This window comes from Muntiacus reevesi, chromosome 8 (assembly GCF_963930625.1).
Source record: "Muntiacus reevesi chromosome 8, mMunRee1.1, whole genome shotgun sequence".
Classification (NCBI taxonomy): domain Eukaryota; kingdom Metazoa; phylum Chordata; class Mammalia; order Artiodactyla; family Cervidae; genus Muntiacus; species Muntiacus reevesi.
Genome location: NC_089256.1, coordinates 59,856,666 through 59,872,121, shown reverse-complemented (window position 1 = coordinate 59,872,121; position 15,456 = coordinate 59,856,666). Strand labels below are relative to the sequence as shown.

The 15,456-nt window shown below is 39.0% G+C and overlaps 1 protein-coding gene across 1 annotated transcript in view; it reads right to left on the bottom strand.

Annotated features, from left to right (window-relative positions):
- The window catches only part of EHHADH (enoyl-CoA hydratase and 3-hydroxyacyl CoA dehydrogenase), a 55,567-nt gene extending 40,553 nt beyond the window's left edge, over nucleotides 1–15,014 (bottom strand). Inside the window, exons 1-2 of the mRNA XM_065943546.1 lie at nucleotides 14,879–15,014; nucleotides 9,916–10,019 (exon numbers count right to left, since the gene is read on the bottom strand). Of these exons, the coding sequence (XP_065799618.1) occupies nucleotides 9,916–10,019; nucleotides 14,879–14,952 (178 nt within the window). The 5' untranslated portion in view covers nucleotides 14,953–15,014. The remainder of the gene's footprint in view (nucleotides 1–9,915; nucleotides 10,020–14,878) is intronic.
- Nucleotides 15,015–15,456: the final 442 nt, after the last annotated feature.

Genomic DNA, 15,456 nt, shown 5'->3' with positions numbered 1-15,456 from the left:
ACAGAAGGAGCCTAGCTGGCTACAGTCCATGGAGTTGCAAAGAATCAGACCACAACTGACAGACCAAACATATCCATTATAGAAATTTTGAAAAATACACAAGATTATAAAGGACATTAATATTACTCCAAATATCACCACACAGAGATAACAATGTAATATTTTGGTGAAGTCTGTTTTTTCCCAATGCATATATGTAAATTACTTTGTGATCTTAAGTAGCCTCACAGAATGAGTTGGGAGATATACTGGACTGAATAGTGTCCACCTGGAACCCATGGATATGATCTTATTTGGGAATACAGTCTTTGCAGATATAATTAGGTAAAGAAGAGGTCATACTGGATTAGGATGGGTCTGTGTAAGATCAGGGAAATATGGACACAGAGGAGAAAGCCAAAAGAAGACAGAGGCAGGGATAGGAGCAATGCAGCAATAAGCCAAGGAATGCTAAGGATTGCCAGCCACCAAGGAACTAGAAGAGGCAAGGAAAGAGACTTCCCTAGAGCCTTTGGAGAAAGAATGGCCTTGCAGGGCTTCCCTGTTGGCTAAGTGGTAAAGAATCTGCCTTCCAGTGCAGGAGACATGGGTTCTCCCACATGACACTAAAAGCAACTAAGCCTGTGTGCCGCAACTATTGAGGCTGTGCTCTAGAACCCTGGAGCTACAACTACCGAAGCCCATGTGCCCTAGAGCCTGTTCTCTACAAGAGAAGCCACCACAATGAGAAGTCCGTGCACGCACCTAGTAAGTAGCCTCCCCTCACCACAACTAGAGAAAAGCCCAGGCAGCAGTGAAGACCTAGCACAGCCAAAAATAAACCAATAAGGCTGTATATTGTCACCCTGCTTATTTAACTTCTATGCAGAGTACATCAAGTGAAATGCCAGGCTGGATGAAGCACAAGCTAGAATCCAGATTGTCAGGAGAAATATTAATAATCTCAGATATGCAGATGATACCACCCTTATGGCAGAAAGCAAAGAGGAACTAAAGAGCCTCTTGATGAAGGTGAAAGAAGAGAGTGAAAAAGCTGGCTTAACACTCAACATTCAGAAAACTAAGATCATGGCATCTGGTCCCATCACTTCACGGCAAATAGATGGGGGAAAAATAGAAACAGTGACAGACTTTATTTTCTTGGGCTCCAAAATCACTGCAGACAGTGACTGCAGCTATGAAATGGCTTGCTCCTTGGAATTAAAGATGGTTGTGCTTTGGGAGAAATGTTATGACAAACCTAGACAGTGTATTAAAAAGCAGAAACATCACTTTGCTGGCAAAGGTCTATATAGTCAAAGCCATAGTTTTTCCAGTAGTCACACACAGAGGTGAGAGTAGGACCGTAAGGAAGGCTGAGCACTGAAGAACTGATGCTTTCAGACTGTGGTGCTGGAGAAGACTCTTGAGAACCCCTTGGACAGCAAGGAAATCAAACCAGTCAATCCTAAAGGAAATCAACACTGAATATTCATTGGAAGAACTGATGCTGAAGTTGACGCTCCAGTACTATACTTTGGTCAACTGAGCGAAGAGCTGACTCACTGGAAAAGACTTTGATGCTGGGAGAGATTGAGTACAGGAGGAGAAGGGGATGACAGAGGATGAGATGACTGCATGGCATCACCTACACAATGGACATGAATTTGAGCAAACTCCCGGAGATGGTAAAGGACAGGGAAGCCTGGCGTGCTATAGTCCATGGTGTTGCAAAGAGTCAGACATGACTTAGCCACTGAACAACAACAACAACAAAAGAATGGCCTTGCAGATATCTTGATTTGAACTTTAAGCCTTGGAATGCTGACAGAATAAATTTCTGCTGTTGTAAGTCACTTGAGTTTGTGCTCATTTGTTATAGAAGATCCAGAAAACTAATTTAGACAGTGTCCCATCTTATTTTTATCCTGTTTGTGTAAAATTAGAATAATATTTCTCTTGACTTTTCAATTAGAGGTTACCAATGAAGTCATTTGGGACTTGACTTTACCGTGTGAAATTTTTGATTACTGATTCAATTTCTTTAATGGTTTTCTATTTCTCCTTGAGTCAATTTTGTAAGCTCTATTTTTCTACTTGTTCATATTATCTTCTTTACTGGCTAGAGCATCTGTAATGATATCCCTTTTGTCATTCTTTATACACAGTGTTTGTACCTTCTCTTTTTTTTTAAGTCTCTCTGAAGCTTTATCAATTTTATTGTTATTACTAGTCAAAGAATCTTTGACATTATTGTTCTCGTGATTCACATTTGTTTTCTATTTTAGTAATTTCCCCTCCATCATTTCCTTCCTTCTACTTCATTGGATCTGTTTTATTGCTTGTTTTGTCAGTCCCTTGATAGAGACACTTAACATAATAGTTTCAGTCTTTTTTTTTTTTTTTCTGACTTATACCTTTCAGGCTATACATTTCTTGCCAAGCTGTGCTTTGGCTGTATGCCTCAAGTTTAATATGTTGTTTTTATTATCATTCAGGTCAAAATATATTCTAAATTGCACTATGATTTTTGCTTTGGCTAAAAGGTTATTAAGAAATGAATTTATTTTCCAAACACATGAGAATCTTTAGTTATATTTTTGCTATTGGTTTCTAGCTTGATCGTATTGTTGTCAGAGAACACAGTCTAAATGAAATTTACTGAGATAAGCTTTCGTGGTCCAGTACCTGATCAATTTTTGTAAATGTGGCAGATTGGAGCATATATATTTTCCAGTTGCTGGGTACATTGTTCTACCTAAGTCCATTAAGTCAAACCTGATAATCCCAGTGCTTTTCCAGGACAGTTCTTTTTTCTGCTTCTGAACTCTCCGACATTCTCTCCTACCTCCTTTTCTTTACAAGAAATATCAGTTCTGATTTTTCATAATTCTGATCCTTCATTCCATGCCTCAAAGTCACCATCTTGGACTCCCAACCTTAAGTTTTCAAACAGCTAAATCAGCTGTTTAATAGCTAGTAAAAGTTTGGCACATTTTTAAATCTCTCTTAGGTTCAGCCTTGTCATCAGGAGATGAAAATTGTAGGATTTACTGAGGATTAATATAACCAACTCAATGGACATGAACAGGGAAGCCTGGCATGCTGCAGTTCATGGGGTCACAAAGAATTGAACACAACTGAGCGACTGAACAACAACTGAGGATTAAAATTTAAAGTATGTAAAAATATTACTATTTCCATTGTTAATAAATAAGTAAGTCACACAGTACTGGTACATAGCAGGTAAATTAAATGGTAATTATTATAAACTTTAAAATATTTCTTGTCATGATTTCAACATCTATTTCTTCTTACATTACTACTGATATACATTAAGCTCCTCTGGTTAAAAAAAAAAAAGAAGAAGAAAAAGGAAAAAAATTCCTCTGGCTACAGTAAGAATAAATGGGCCTTCATATCCATGCAACTTTTGCCAACAGTGTAATATATTCATTTGGGAAAAGAACAAAAGGTGCCATAAATATCATGAATAAATCATCACTTCAGATACTTTGGCCATATTTTGTCACTATATTTGCATCTTCACAGGATAATTTTTTTTTAAATTTTTTTATTGAAGGATAATTGCTCCACAGAATTTTGTTGTTTTCTGTCAAACCTCAACATGAATCAGCCAAGGGTATGCATATATTCCTTCCCTTTTCAACCTCCCTCCATCTCCCTTCCCATCCTACCCCTCTAGGTTGATACAGAGCCCCTGTTTGAGTTTTCTGAGCCATACAGCAAATTCCTGTTGGCTATCTATTTTACATATGGCAATCTAAGTTTCCATGTTATTCTTTGCATACATCTCCCCTCTCCTTCCCTCCCCCCATGTCCATAAGTCTATTCTCTATGTCTGTATCTCCACTGTTGGCCTGCAAATAAACTCTTCAGTACCATTTTTCTAGATTCCATACATATGCATTAGAATATGGTATTTATCTTTCTCTCTCTGCACACTTCACTCTGTGTAATAGGCTCTAGGTTCATCCACCTCATCAGAACTGATTCAAATGTATTCCTTTTTATGGCTGAGTAATATCCATTGTGTATATATACCACAACTTCTTTATCCATTCATCTGTCAAAAGACATCTAGGTGGCTTCCATCTTCTAGCTATTGTAAAGAGTGCTGCAATGAAAAATGGGATACATGTGTCTTTTTCAATTTTGGTTTCCTCAGGGTATATGCCTAGGAATGGGATTGCTGGATCATATGGTGGTTTTATTCCTAGTTTTTTAAGGAATCACCATACCATCTTCCATAGTGGCTGTATCAATTCACATTCCCACCAACAGTGCAAGAGCATTCCCTTTTCTCCAAACCCTCTCCAGCATTTATTGTTTGTAGACTTTTTGATGATGGCCATTCTGATTGGTGTGAGGTGATATCTCATTGTGGTTTTGATTTGCATTTCTCATAATGGAGAAGGCAATGGCAACCCATTCCAGTACTCTTGCCTAGAAAATCCCATGGACGGAGGAGCCTGGTAGGCTGCAGTCTATGGGGTCGCTAAGAGTCAGACATGACTGAACAACTTCACTTTCACTTTTCACTTCCATGCATTGGAGAAGGAAATGGCAGCCCACTCCAGTGTTCCTGCCTGGAGAATCCAAGGATGGGGGAGCCTGGTGGGTTTCCGTCTATGGAGTCGCACAGAGTTGGACACAACTGAAGTGACTTAGCAGCAGCAGCAGCAGCAGTAATGAGTGATGTTGAGCATCTTTCCATGTGTTTGTTAGCCATATGTATGTCTTCTTTGGAGAAATGTCTGTTTAGGTCTTTTTCCCAGTTTTTGATTGGGTTGTTTGTTGTATGAGCTGCTTGTATATTTTAGAAATTAATCCTTTGTCAGTTGTTTCATTTGCTATTATTTTCTCTCATTCTCAGGGTTGTCTTTTCACCTTGCTTGTAGGTAGTTTCCTTTGCAGTGCAAAATCTTTTAAGTTTAATCAGGTCCCACTTGTTTACTTCTGTTTTTATTTCCATTACTCTAGGAGGTGGGTCATAAAGGATCTTGCTTTGATTTATGTCATTAAGTGTTCTGCCTGTTTTCCTCTAAGAGTTTTATAGTTTTTGGTCTTACATTTAGGTCCTTAATCCATTTTGAATTTATCTTTGTGTGTGGTGTTAGGAAGTGTTCTAATTTCACTCTTTTACATGTAGCTGTCCAGTTTTTTCAGCATCATTTATTGAAGAGGCGGTCATTGCCACATTGTACATTCTTGCCTCCTTTGTAAAAAAAATAAAGTACCCATAGGTGCATGGGTTTATTTCTGGGCTTTCTATCTTGTTCCATTGGTAAATATTTCTGTTTTTATGCCAGTACTATACTGTCTAGATGACTGTAGCTTTGTTAGTATAATCTGAAGTCAGGAAGGTTGATTCCTCCAGCTCCATTCTTCTTTCTCAAGACTGCTTTGGTTATTCAGGGTCTTTTGTGTTTCCATATGAATTGTGAAATTTTTTATTCTAGTTCTGTAAAAAATGCCATTGATAATTTGATAGGGATCACATTGAATCTATACATTGCATTTGGTAGTATAGTCATTTCCACAATATTCATTCTTCCTACTCAGAAACATGGACTATCTCTCCATCTGATTATGTCATCTTTGATTTCTTTCACCAGTGTCTTATAATTTTCTGTGTACAGTTCTTTTGTCTCTGTAGGTAAGTATATTCCTAGATATTTAATTCTTTTTGTTGTAATGGTGAATGGGATTGATTCCTTAATTTCTCTAATTTTTCATTGTTAGTATATAGAAATGCAAGTAATTTCTGTGTGTTGATTTTGTATCCTGCAACTTTGCTAAATTCACTGATTAGCTCTAGTAATTTTCTGATACTGGGGTTTTCTAGGTACAGTATCATATCATCTGCAGACAGTGAGAGTTTTACTTCTTTTTTTCTGATCTGGATTCCTTTTATTTCTTTTTCTTCTCTGATTGCTGTAGCTAGGACTTCCAGAACTATGTTGAATAATAGTGGTGAAAGTGGACACCCTTGCCTTGTTCCTAATCTTAGGGGGAATGCTTTCAGTTTTTCACCATTAGAATAATGTTGATGTAGGCTTATCATATATGGCCTTTACTATGTTGAGGTAGTTTCCTTCTATGCCTAGTTTTTGAAGAGTCTTAATCATAAATGGGTGCTGAATTTTGTCAAAGGCTTTTTCTGCATCTATTGAGATTATATCTTTTTATCTTTCAATTTGTTAATATGGTGTATCACATTGATTGACTTGCGAATATTGAAGAATCCTTCCATTGCTGGAATAAACCCAACTTGATCATGGTTGTGTGAGCTTTTTGATGTGTTGCTGAATTCTGTTTGCTAAAATTTTGTTGAGAATTTTTGCATCTGTGTTCATCAATGATATTGGCAGGTACCTTTCTTTTTTTGTGTTGTCTTTGTCTGGTTTTGGTAGCAAGGTGATGGTGGCCTCGTAGAATGAGTGTGGAAGTGTCCCTTCCTCTGCAATTTTTTGAAAGAGTTTTAGAAGGATAGGCATTAGCTCTTTTCTAAATGTTTGACAGAATTCTCCTGTGAGGCCATCTGGTCCTGGTCTTTTATTTTTGGGGAGATTTTTGATCACAGCTTCAATTTCAGTGCTTGTAAATGCGTCGTTCATAATTTCTATTTCTTCTGGTTCAGTCTTGGAAGATTGAACTTTTCTAAGAAACTGTCCATTTCTTCCAGGTTATCCATTTTATTGCCATAAAGTTGTTCATAATAGTCTCTTATAATTCTTTTTATTTCTGCATTGATATGATTTCAGTTTTTCTTAAATTTACTGAGGTTTGATTTGTGACCCAAGATATGGTCTATCTTGGAGAATGTTCCATGTGCACTTGAGAAGAAAGTGTATTCTTCTGCATTTGTGTGGAATGTCCTGAAGACATCAATGAGATTCATCTCATCTAAGGTATTATTTAAGACTTGTGTTTCCTTATTACTTTTCTGTTTTGATGATCTGTCCATTGTGAGAGTGAGTGTGGTGTTAAAGTCTACTACAATTATTGTGTTGCTGTCAATTTCTACTTTTATGTCTGTTAGTGTTTTTCTTATGTATTGAGGTGCTCCTATGTTGGGTGCATAGGTATTTACAATTGTTACATCTTCCTCTCGGACTGATCCCTTGATCATTATGTAGTGTCCTTCCTTATCTCTTGTGATCTTCTTTATTTTGAAGTCTATTTTGTCTGACATGAGGATTGCTACTCCAGCTTTCTTTTGCTTCCCATTTGCATGGAATATATTTTTCCATCCTCTCACTTTCAGTCTATATGTGTCTTTAGGTCTGAAGTGGGTTTCTTGCAGAGAGCATATATATGGGTCTTGTTTTCATATCCATTCAACCAGTCTTTGTCTTTTGGTTGGAGCATTTAATCCATTTACATTTAAAGTAATTATTGATATATATGGCCTATTGTCATTTTCTTAATTGTTTGGGGTTGATTTTGTAGATCTTTTTTCTTCTCTTGTATTTCTTTACTATATAAGTCCCTTTAACATTTGTTGTAAAGGTGGTTTGGTGATACTGAATTCTCTTAACTTTTGCTTGTCTGAAAAGCTTTTTATTTCTCCATCAATTTTGAATGAGATCCTTGCCAGGTATAGGAATCTTGGTTGTAGAGTTTCCCCTTTCAGTACTTTAAATATATCCTGCCTTTCCCTCCTGGCCTGTAGAGTTTCTGCTGAAAGATCAGCTGTTAAGCATAAGGGGTTTCCCTTGTATGTTACTTCTTGCTTCTCCCTTGCTGCTTTTAATGTTCTTTCTTTCTGTTTAGTGTTCGTTAGTTTGATTAGTATGTGTCTTGGCATGTTTCTCCTTGGGTTTATCCTGTATGGGACTCTTTGTGCCTCTTGGACTTGATGGACTATTTCCTTTTCCCTGTTGGGGAAATTTTCAACTATAATCTCTTCAAAATTTTTCTCATACCCTATCTTTTTCTCTTCTTCTTCTGGGTCCCCTATAATTTGAATGTTGATGTGTTTGATATTGCTCCAGAGGTTTCTGAGACTATCCTTAGTTCTTTTCATTCTTTTTACTTTATTCTGCTCTTCAGAAGTTATTTCCACCATTTTATCTTCCAGCTCACTGATTCATTCTTCTGCTTCAGATATTCTATTGATTCTTTCTAGAGTATTTTTAATTTCAGCAATTGCACTGTTTGTCTCTGCATGTTTATTCTTCTAGGTCTTTGTTAATTGATTCTTGCATTTTCTCCATTTTTTTTTCAAGATTTTTGATCATCTTTATTATCATTATTCTCAATTCTTTTCAGGTAGTTTGCCTATTTCCTCCTCATTTATTTGGACTTCTGTGTTTCTAGTTGGTTCCTTCATTTGTGTAGTATTTCTCTGCCTTTTCATTATTTTTTTTTTAACTTACTGTGTTTCAGATCTCCTTTTCCAAGGCTTCAGTGTTGAATTCCTTCCTCTTTTTGGTTTCTACCCTCCTAAGGTTGTCCACTGGTTTGTGTAAACTTTATATAGGGTGAGACTTGTTTTTTGGTTTGAGCTGAGTTTTTGTTTGTTTGTTTATTTGTTTTTCCTCTGATGAGCAAGGCTGAGTGAGGTGGTAATCCTGTCTGCTGATGATTTGGTTTGTACTTTTGTTTTGTTTGTTGTTTAGATGAGGCATCCTGCACAGGGTGCTACTGGTGGTTGGGTGATGCCAAGTCTTGTATTCAAGTGGTTTCCTTTGTGTGAGTTCTCACTATTTGATACTCCCTAGGGTTAGTTCTCTGGTGTCTAGGGTCTTAGAGTCAGTGCTCCCACTCCAAAGGCTCAGGGCTTGATCTCTGTTGAAAATCAGTAGTAAATTCTACGTAAATTGTAGGATAAGTGAATGTATTTCAGTTGAATGCTGATAGTCAAACTTTAAAAATCATCACTTAGGGCAACTTCAATAGAAATTTTTGGTTTGATCCTTGCATTCACCAAGATGCTGCGAAGCACACAAAATTAAATTACAGGAGGCCGATGGCTTGTCCTAGAAACTTCATTGTTATTTATCTGTCCTCCACCCCACCCCTTCACAAGATAATTAAGAGTGCATGGTCATGAGATGGGTGACAGAAGAAAAATGAACTCCATTTCAAGACTGTGTGAAATAAAAAATAACATTTATTGAACATCTTCTTCATGCAGGTACTGCTCTAGGGGCTTTCAGATGTGTTATCTCATTTAACCTCACAAAACTCTGTTAAGGTATACATATTATGGTATCCATTTTATAAACAGAGAAATTGGATTTCAGGAGATTTAAGGAACTTGCCCAACCTCACATAGGGTAGAGACATATGCAGAACAGGTATGTACCAGTAGGCATATACTGAAGTGAAAAGTGAAAGTAGCTCAGTTGTGTCTGACTCTTTGTGACCCCATGGACTGCATATATAGTCCATGGAATTCTTCAGGCCAGAATACTGGTGTAGGTAGCCTTTCACTTCTCCAGAGGATCTTCACAATCTAGGGATTGAACCCAGGTCTCCTGCATTGCAGGTGGATTCTTTACCAGCTAAGCCACAAAGGAAGCCCAAGAATACTGGAGTGGGTAACCTATCCCTTCTCCAGCGGATCGTTCTGACCAAGTAATCGAATTGGGGTCTCCTGCATTGCAGGCAGATTCTTTACCAACTGAGCTATGAGGGTAGCCCTAGGTGTATACTAGCAGGTATAACAGCCATCAAGCCTGGAACTAAATGTCCTCCAAAGGCCCAATCCAATATAAAAGAGAGTAAGGTCAGCATCTTCTCTGAGTCTCTCCTGTGACTCTTTGTCTCCTTCTCCATAATGTTTCTTCTTCCTCCAAGATTCATTACCCATACTATAGGATTGCCCAAGGCCACAGGTAATGCAGCACTGATCTCAGTCTGTGTGAGATGTCAGAGAAGGTGGGAAAGGGTTGGACACATTACCTGCACAGAAGATGCCATCTGCTCCACAAATCACAATGGCTTTAACTGTATCATCTGTTACAGCTTTCTGCAGACTCTCTTTTATTCCACGGGCAACAGTTGCACTAACAGGGGAAAAAAATTACATGAAGCATTAGTCACAATCAAATTTCTACCATCTCAGAGTTTATTTTTTTCTTTCCTAACAATGAAAAATTAAACATATACATGATATAGAAAAATCCTAGATACTTATTGTTAAATTTTCACTAATTTAAGAAATAATATATGTCTACTGTAAAGTAAGGCCTGAGGTGATTAAACACATAAACCTCAGAAAATAAAAGTGTTTTCCTGCATTTTGCTGTAACTTTGACCACTTAGAATCAACACTATTAACTTAAAAATATTACACACATCTTCTATGTATAGTGAAAGGAGTTTAAAACATCCTAGGAACAACAGTGTACACAACACAATATCATACTGAGATGAGTGCTGTAATAAAGGTATAGAGACAATGATGTGGAAATTCTGAAAGAAAGTGCTTTTGATTTGTCATATTGGCCTAATAAAAGAAAACTGAAATTGTCTAAAAATAACAGTCTAAGTCATGTGGCAGGGGATGTAAGTTACCCACAAACTAATACTTAATACTTTAAACTAATACCAATACTTTGACCTTCTTCAAAGTATTAATCAGTTTTTAGCTGGACACACGGCTGTCCAAAATAAAAGACTATATTTCACAGCAGCAAGTTCAGCTCAGCGCATTAAATTCTGGCCAATGAAATGGAAATGGACTCAGTATTGGCAACCTTAGGAAATAATTCTTAAAGGATTGGGTATGCTTTTCTCTCTTACAACTCCCTACTCCTGGCAGGAATGCAGATATGATGGCTAGATTGGGAGCAGCCATTATGAATCAAGAGGTGAAAGCTACTAATTAAGGATGGCAGAGCAAAAGATAGGTGGAACTGAGGTCCCAATGATTGTGGAGCAGCCATACCAGTCATTCCAGGACACTGCTGTGACAGACATCAACTTTTTCTTGTTTAATCCACTATTATGTTGAGTTTCCTGTAACTAGCAGACAAGCCTAACTAATTTGAAAGGTAATGGCAAAGTCTGTGAAAGGAAGGGCATTTGGTAAATTTTTGTCAAGTTTCAGTAGATGAGGGAGTCATCCCCAGAGGAGATAGTTAAAACCAAGATTGAATGAATTTGCCAAAGGAAAAAAAAAGCTGAGAGTAGATCCTCTAGATATATCCTTATTTAAGAGGCGGGAGAGGCTCAGCTGAGTGATTCAGTACCAAGGAGTCCAACAAGACCAAAGAGAGGAGAATTTGCCAAGAAGCAGAGGATCAGTAAGTGCCAAGGGATGGCAAAGGAGGAGATCCAGAAAGAGGAGTGAAGAATTGCCTAAAGAAAAAATTATGAAACCAGAGTCCAGTGAATTTTGCCTTAGAATTCTAAGTAAAATGGGGAAATTTTTATACAGGGTGAAAAAAACTTAAAGCAAAAAACAACTAAAGCCAGATTGTTCAGATCAGCAACTAACATTGCTAATTGATTATATCCCAATACAAAATGTTGTGGTATTAAAAAATAAATTAATTAAAAAACCTCAGGGAATAAAGGAGATACTTGCTCTTGTATATGGTAATTCCCTTTCAACTAGTTACTTTTCACCATTTAACCCAGATGAAATCAAACAAAACCTCTTGCCTTCAGTTGATTTAATTAGAAACCAAATCTGCTAAAGGAAAATGGAATTTGAACCATCCAGAATACTGAGAAGTCCAAAAGTCACATACTGATTTCTGGGTAAACAATGGCTGCAAAATTAACCAAACTGAGCTCAATTTGTGCCACTGAGGAGACAAGTCTGGCTTTTCCCATTTCAATCAACACCTACTCTTTTATTTCTTATCTTCTTGTTAATTTTGCATCATTTGTTGTTGTTTAGTTGCTAAGTTGTGTCTGACTCTTCTGTGACCCCATGGACTGTAGCCCGCCAGGTTCCTCTGTCCATGGAATTTTCCAGGCAAGACTACCAGAGTAGGTTGCCATTTCCTTCTCCAGGGGATGTTCCCAACCCAGAGACTGAACAACGTCTCCTGCATTGGCAGGCAGATTCTGCTACTGAGCCACTCTAGATCCCCTGGAATAGGCAACGGCAACCCACTCCAATATTCTTGCCTGGAAAATCCCCTGGACAGAGGAGCCTGGTAGGCTACAGTGTATGGGGTCACAGAATTGGACACAACTAAGCGCGCGCGCACGCGCACACACACACACACACACACACACACACACACACAACATTTGGTAAGTGTCAGATCTCTAACACATTTAAACCTCACAACGACTTAATGAGATAGGTATTAAAATTTCTCCTGCAAGGGGGAAAGGGGACAGTTTAAATACAAGACATATTTCAAGTAGTTATGGGAAAATATTCCTAGTTGTAGGTAGCAAGCTGTGGAATTTGCCTTAGGAGACACAAGAAATGTGTCCAGAATTCTCGTCTGGAAAATGCTATGGACAGAGGAACTAGGTGGGCTACAGTCCATGGGGTTGCAAATAGTCAGACACAACTGGGTGACTGAGTATACACACAGACACAGACACACAATTTTGCAAAAATCAAACAAGAAAAAAAAGAAAAATTAGATTTTAGCTGAGTGAAAAAGGACCACACCTTCATAGCAATATCAAAGTCACAGGGGTTAAGTAACTATTTTCTCCCCTTAATATTGTCAGGTATGGAGAAATGGAGTCTAAAGATAACATTTCATGAGTGATGACCAAAGAACTTTACCTTCTGTCACTTTAGAAGTCTTTTTCGTGACCATTTTTTAAAACCAGAAGTTATCAAATAAAGTCATGGCTTGTGACCAGCATTTTTGAAAGAAACAAAGTGAAAATAGAATACATCAAATAAAAAGAAGAGTTTGTTTCACTAAACTTTATTTTCAGTTACATATTTGTATGTGTGTTTGTGTGTGCATGTCCTAGGTTGCTATGTAAAACATGGATGACTGTGTGGAATATAATTAAAAAATATACAAAAGCCATTGTTATGGGAGACAAATCTAGTAATTAGGCAAGTCCTACATTTATAAAGAGGGTTGGCATTTATCCAAACAGAAAGAAATCTGGCTTAGCTAAAGGAACAAAGAAAGATTTGATCTGTTTGGGCCAAAAAGTATTCAAATAAGAATCTCTCACTTATCTAGGAAGAAATAATCTCCCACATAAAATTAGAAATAGGAAGGGGGAAAGGAAAAGAAGATGAAAAGTGTAAAGCAAAAAGAAAAAAAAATGGGAACCTGTTAAACTGGATGATCATGCTAGGACATATACCTTCACCTACATACAAGTTTAAGAGGAAAGAGCAAGAGAGTGTTTATCGCCAAGTGGAGAAGATCCTGATGCAGCTGCAATGAATCCTGAGCAGCAGGGCCTGTTGGTAGGGGCTTGTAACAGGCCTTTGCCTAACACAAATAACGATAGCTGGTGGTGCAGTGGTAAAGAATCTGCCTGCCAATGCAGGAGATGCAAAAGACGTGGCTGAGTTGCAAGATCCCCTGGAGTAGGAAATGGCAACCCACTCCAGTATTCTTACCTGGAAAATCCCATGGACAGAAGAGCCTCGTAGGCTGCAGTGCATGGGATCGAAAAGTCAGACATAACTAAGTCTGACATAACCACCCTGTGGATGGGTGGTTTTTTCCTAGGTTGATCACTACACTTTTTTCAGAGATATAAAAGAACCGGGTGGTGCTAGTGGTGAAAACTTCCCTGCCAGTGCAAGAGGCATAAGAGTTCAATCCCTGGGTGGAAAAGATCCTCTGGAGGAGGGCATGGCAACTCACTCCAGTATTCTTGCCTGGAGAATCGCATAGACAGAGGAGCCAAGCCAGCAACAGTCCATAGGGTCACACAGATTCAGACACGACTAAATTGACTAAGCACAAACCTATATAATGTCATTAATTTTCAAAACAGCAGCATTAACCTCACTTTTTAAAGTAATGCTTTTACTAGTTTAAAAATTAAAAGAAAAGTACTCCACGATAAAAGAACATAAAAAGCACAGCAGTTTTTCAGGAAATGCTATTTAATAGGCTAATTCTGATACGAGCTTATTCTTTTTTTTTTTTTCATTTATTTTTATTAGTTGGAGGCTAATTACTTTACAATATTGCAGTGGTTTTTGTCATACATTGACATGAATCAGCCATGGATTTATATGTATTTCCCATCCCGATCCCCCCTCCCATCTCCCTCTCTACCCAATCCCTCTTGGTCTTCCCAGTGCACCAGGCCGGAACACTTGTCTCATGCATCCAACCTGGGCTGGTGGTCAACATGAGCTTATTCTAACATGGATCTTCACTGAAGCACTAAGACCTTGAGGTTTAGAAAAAAACCAAGAGATACATCTTTGTGTTTCTGGGCCAGGACATAATTCTCTTTTACTCACTATATTGGCATTAATGGGGATCTTTATTTTTAACAGTGTGAAGCCATCTTATTTTTGGACTCTCAAAGCTTTTAGTCACACATTGTAAGGGTGGCCTGGACTCCAGGTTGAGAAGGGAGGGATCAAGGTCCAGGCAGCACAGCACTAAGACCTCTGGACTAGAAAGTACATCTGAGAAGTCAAAGTTGCAAGTAAGCAGAAGAGTTCAGAGCGAAGTTGGCACGGACAGACCGGTTCGGGCGCAGCTCCCCAACTTCTAGCCGTCTGTCTGCCTCTCAGCCTCGGTTTCTTTAACAGCGAAACGGAGATGAGAGTTCTCTGCAAACAGGTACCGAGCATACCAATGTAAAAGGTTCTGGCATATACCCTGATTCTATCCGTGCCAGTGTCTTTCTCTGTTTAAACCAGCAGGGGCGAGTCAAAGCCTCCACTGCAGGCAGGCAGCTACGACCCTGCTCGCCGTCCCCGGACTGATCGCCGAGAACCCGTTACCTGATCGCATTGACTGGCGGGTTTCGTAGACGGATCAGCGCCAGGCTGTTCTGCAGCCGCGTGAACTCAGCCATGGTTACTCAGTTGCTCCGAAGTCGCCTCGCCCCTCAGCTGCGAGGCAAGATCACTTTCTCTGGGCGCGTCCCGGGAGGGAGGGGCGTCTTTTGGGCCAATGTGAACCCGGCACCGCCTCCCGCCCCGGAACCTCCTCCCGCCACGGGCTGCTCCCGGGCTCTGATGCGCATCCTCCATCTCAGTCCCCCTCCTTCCCCGACCGCAGCCCGGTTCTCAGCACACCTTTGCCGTCTCTTCCTCTTCGCTGGCGCCTGTTCTGCTCCGATCACAAAGTAGGTCAGGGAGGACGCATGGGAGATGCGTGAAACTGCCAGCAAGTTCAGATTTGCAAACCCCTGGCCCAGAGGGGCTGTCTTCCCTGGACAAGTTCTAGATTCACTACGTTGGTGGAGCTTCATCACAGTCTTCATCTTCATTATCCTTCTTAACAAAGACAGATATGTGGGATCCTGACAGTTATGTGATATGACACGCACCTGGAACACATAAAACACTTCATGCAT